This window comes from Triticum aestivum, chromosome 2A (assembly GCF_018294505.1).
Source record: "Triticum aestivum cultivar Chinese Spring chromosome 2A, IWGSC CS RefSeq v2.1, whole genome shotgun sequence".
NCBI lineage: Eukaryota > Viridiplantae > Streptophyta > Magnoliopsida > Poales > Poaceae > Triticum > Triticum aestivum.
The window spans coordinates 570,640,919-570,645,051 of NC_057797.1; the positions used below are offsets into that span (position 1 = coordinate 570,640,919).

The 4,133-nt window shown below is 43.3% G+C and overlaps 1 protein-coding gene across 1 annotated transcript; it reads right to left on the reverse strand.

The window, feature by feature from the left end:
- Positions 1 to 282: 282 nt before the first annotated feature.
- Positions 283 to 1,026, reverse strand: LOC123185602 (heavy metal-associated isoprenylated plant protein 47). The gene is made up of 2 exons (XM_044597460.1): positions 901 to 1,026; positions 283 to 751 (listed from the first exon to the last, which is right to left on the reverse strand). Exons 1-2 carry the CDS (start codon positions 904 to 906, stop codon positions 407 to 409), a joined length of 351 nt encoding a protein of 116 aa, XP_044453395.1. The 5' UTR covers positions 907 to 1,026; the 3' UTR covers positions 283 to 406.
- Positions 1,027 to 4,133: the final 3,107 nt, after the last annotated feature.

Consider the following 4,133-nt stretch of genomic DNA (forward strand, 5'->3'; position numbering starts at 1 on the left):
CATGCGTCACAATGTGGGGCCGAGGGCATCATGGTGTGACGTCCGACCTTTTCTTGCAGGTGGCGTACTATATATATCTATGGTGCTGTTTTCTTTGGCTCCTCGCCCTCGTCGGCACATGCCCCAGCCCCAAACCACATGTAGTTTATGAACTTAACCTTCACCAAGAGGCAAGCGCCGGTCTGAGAACTGAGAATTATTTTTCGAATCAGAACTGAGATTTATATTACCATAGCGTTTGCTTTGATTTCAAACTGGAAATTAGCCAAGCGAACTCGTAAATAGATAAAGTTTCTCTCGGTTTTTTCATTTCATTCAATGAATTAATAAACACGCGCGCATGTAGGTATTTGTGGTCGCTGACAAAATTAAAGTACGTCAAAATCCCTCTCTGGCAGTTACACGGTCAGAAGTACAGCGGGTACTGGTGGGGGTAGTGGGAGCAGCTGGGCGGGTAGAAGAAGTAGGGCGGCGGGTGCACGGGCTCGGGTACGGCCGGCTTCGGCTCATCCTTCTTCTTTTCCTCCGGCTTCTTCACCTCCTCCACCTTGATGATTTGGGCGTGGCCGAGCTTCTTGCGGAGGCAGCTGACAAGGCACACCGGGTCGACGCCATCGCCGACCACCTCCAGCTGGTCCCTGGCGTCGCCGGTTATCCCCATGGACGTCACCCCGGCTGCTTTGGCGGCCAGCGTCAGTGCTTTCGACCGGCTTTTGTCGCACGACATGCTCAACTGGATGACAATCTTTTGCTGCAACAACAAAGAGAAAAACGATGGATCAGTTGTATGCTCCATCTTCAGAGTACTGTATCGATGACTCAAAATTGAGCTGCTAAACGAAGCAACACGAGAAGTCAACAAAAACTAGCTAGGAGCAGAAACTGAGTAGGGTTCCTCACCTTCATTGCTGCCACTGGGTTGTTAGATGCCTAGCTGCCAAGGGGAGATGCTCGTGTTCGAGCGAGGCTAGATTGGTTTGAGTAGCTACTGATCAATCTTCGGCAGATGCAAGTGTCTAGCCTGTGATGATTTTGTGAAGGGGATAGCCGCCTGCCCGCCTTATATACACGCTCGCAGTGGGCGCGGGTGTGGGAGCGGAGAAGTAGAGCCATGTCAGTATCAGGAGCGATCCCAACACACTATCTAACGAGCTGTAAGAAGATTCGTAGCAGCAACGGTGACAGGCAGCAGTTGAGCTCTCTCAGTGAGTAAACAACTGCGCAACTGGGCAAGTAGTACTAGCCATCCATGTAAACGCGTCCTCATCATACACAAGCTCTCGGTTGAATATTCCTCATCGGCAGCCTACCCATGGAGGGACAGTAGAGAGTATCAACTTTTAGCAAGACCTCAATGATTTATGTGGTGCCCTATTTCCATGACCAGGTGGTGTGAACGATATCAGCGACCCGGCCCGGTCTCGTCATGTAAAGCTCGTTCACAGGTTATACGTCGACATCTGACCTAATGAATCAGGTTAAACTAATTCCCGCAAAAATAAAAGTGGAACCAAATCGAATTAATTAATTATTTTGAGCAGGTAACCTGGATCTGGATGCATGCATTGATAGATATAGTTGCGCTTTTGTACATTTCGTCGTAATTTATTCTTAGATTCTTTGTGTACACGTTCGATATCGCCGTGTGTGTTTAATTATATAGTATTGTGCTATTTTCAACCACTGAACCTTCGAAAGTAATCGTCGCGTTGTCAAAGCTGAAAGGGGACTTTTCATGGACTCCTGGGCGGGTATTTAGCCAGTAGTCAAACCTACGAAATAATCAATACATGATGACCATACAGAATTCGGCCGTAGCTAAGCTAGTCCACAGAGCTGATGAGTCCAAAGACATTGTACTAAGCTAGTACTTATTATTAAGAGGTAAATACACCAGTGGTGGTTGAACTTGCCAGCGATGTTCAGTTTGATGCCTGAAGTTGAAAAATACGCCGAAGTGGTTCTAAAACTTGGCACGAACGTACAGATACGGTGCTAATCCCATTCTTATACGTAAAGTGCTCCAACGTGGCAGTGTATATACCTGACTTGGCATCGAGCCTTCTTATAAATACGGAACAAAATTATTTTATATATGCTATGTCCCTATGACTAGTGGGTCCTACTGCCAGGGAAATTAAAGTAAAAAATACAGACAGACAAAAATCGAACCTGTGCCCAATAGCAAACAGCAAGCGTGTCCTACCACTACCCCAACTTCATCCTTACAAGTATACTGGCCTCTGAAATATCATGTAGTGTAAATGAAAACGGATATGCTACTAAAATGGGCTGCACTGAGTGCGGCCCATTTAGCACACGTTATTTCTTTGTTTTTACAGAAAAAGTATGTAAATAATAATCATAATACTAAAAGTTAGATTCAAATATTCGTGCATAATCAATAATTACCTTGTTGTAAAAAATATTCGTCTGCACATATTATTTTTAAAATCCAAAAACAAGGCCACAACTATCGGTTACAAATATTTGTGGTACATAAATAATAACTTCATGCTACACAAATATTCATGTGCACAAAAAGTAAATATATAAATTTATGCAATAAAATATCTTACTAAAAGATGTTCCTATAATTTATTGAAATATTCACCTTAAACACAATCCATAACTGTTGAAAAATGTTTACTTAATACAAACATTTCAAATATACAGTCATGGATTATGTTTTAAAAACTTAGTAAATATACTGTCATGGCTTATATTTAAATAATACTTGAACATTTTTTACATGATTTTTTTTAAATTTAGCTTTTTTCCGTTTTACGTAACGTATTTATAACATGATTAGTTGAACTTTATTTGTATTACTATCATTATAATATACAGACGGTTTAAGCAGATTAAGGAAAAAAAATAACATGTGCTAAATGGACCGTTAAGTACCACAACCTTTTCTACATTAAAGTTCAGGAGCCGCAATTGCTAACAGTTGCAAGTAAGCGTGGTGGCCTGTCACAGTCATTTGTAGTACGCCAGCGCACTTAACGTATACAAATGATATTAGCACTGTATTTGTACGTTTGTGTCAAATTTTAGAACCAGTTCAGCGTATTTTTCAAGTTTAGACATTAAACTGAACATCCATGACAAGTTCGAGCACTACGGGTGTATTTACCCCTATTATTAAAATGAATAAGAAAGGATGTACCTATAACTAGTACCATGCAACAAGAGTCGTACGTACGTACCTACAGGGTCAGTTTAGCGATCGACATGACATAGACGTTGCCATTGACCTGCACAAATAGCCCCAGTAAACCCCATGTTACATATATTGAGCGTCCTGTTCTTGTTATGATGCGTCTCTCCTCCGTGACTTTGTTATGTTGTTACTACTATTATTTTTTTAAAGGATCAGATCTATTATAAAGATTTATCTGAAATAAAAAAATGCAGGTCAAACATAATAAAAATTACAGGAGATATATGGATTACTAAACGACCATTGTCGCCGCCAAAACAAGCCGTCAACGCGTCACTATCGCCGCTTCTATACTGGAGCCAACCTGGCCATATCAATAACAGCAGGAAAGTCTTTAGATCGGCACAAGTGGACATCACATTGTTATTAGTACATTGGTTTGACTCAAGTGGTCATGAGATCGGCACATGCGCAAGCGCAAGGTCACATGTACGAGCTTGCCGAAGAAAGAGGCGACCGAGAAACTGAAAAACGCGTTCGGTTTTTGCCTCGATTTCCAACTGAAACCTTTCATATTTGCTTTCAAAAAAAACCTTTCATATTTCCTCCAACTAATTAATAAACTCACTAAACACTAAGAGCAACTCCAACGCGGCAACCCATTTCGTTCGTTTTGGTCGGCGCGGGCAGAAAATTCGGTCCAACGCGTCGACCTAAACGGACGCGCGTCCGCTTTTTGTCCATCTGCCGACTCATTTCCGGCCCATTTTTTAGTCGGATTTGCATTGGCGCAGACAAGAGGCGGACGCGCGCGCTCCCGCCTATTCCCCATGGCGCACTGGTCGGTGGCAGTCTCCACCATTTCCGTCCACTCCCCCCCCCCCAACCAGCGCGCTCCCGTCACTCACCATGGACGCCGACCTCGATGCCGCCGTCGGCCTCGCCTCCCTCGCTTCGTCCGGCATCG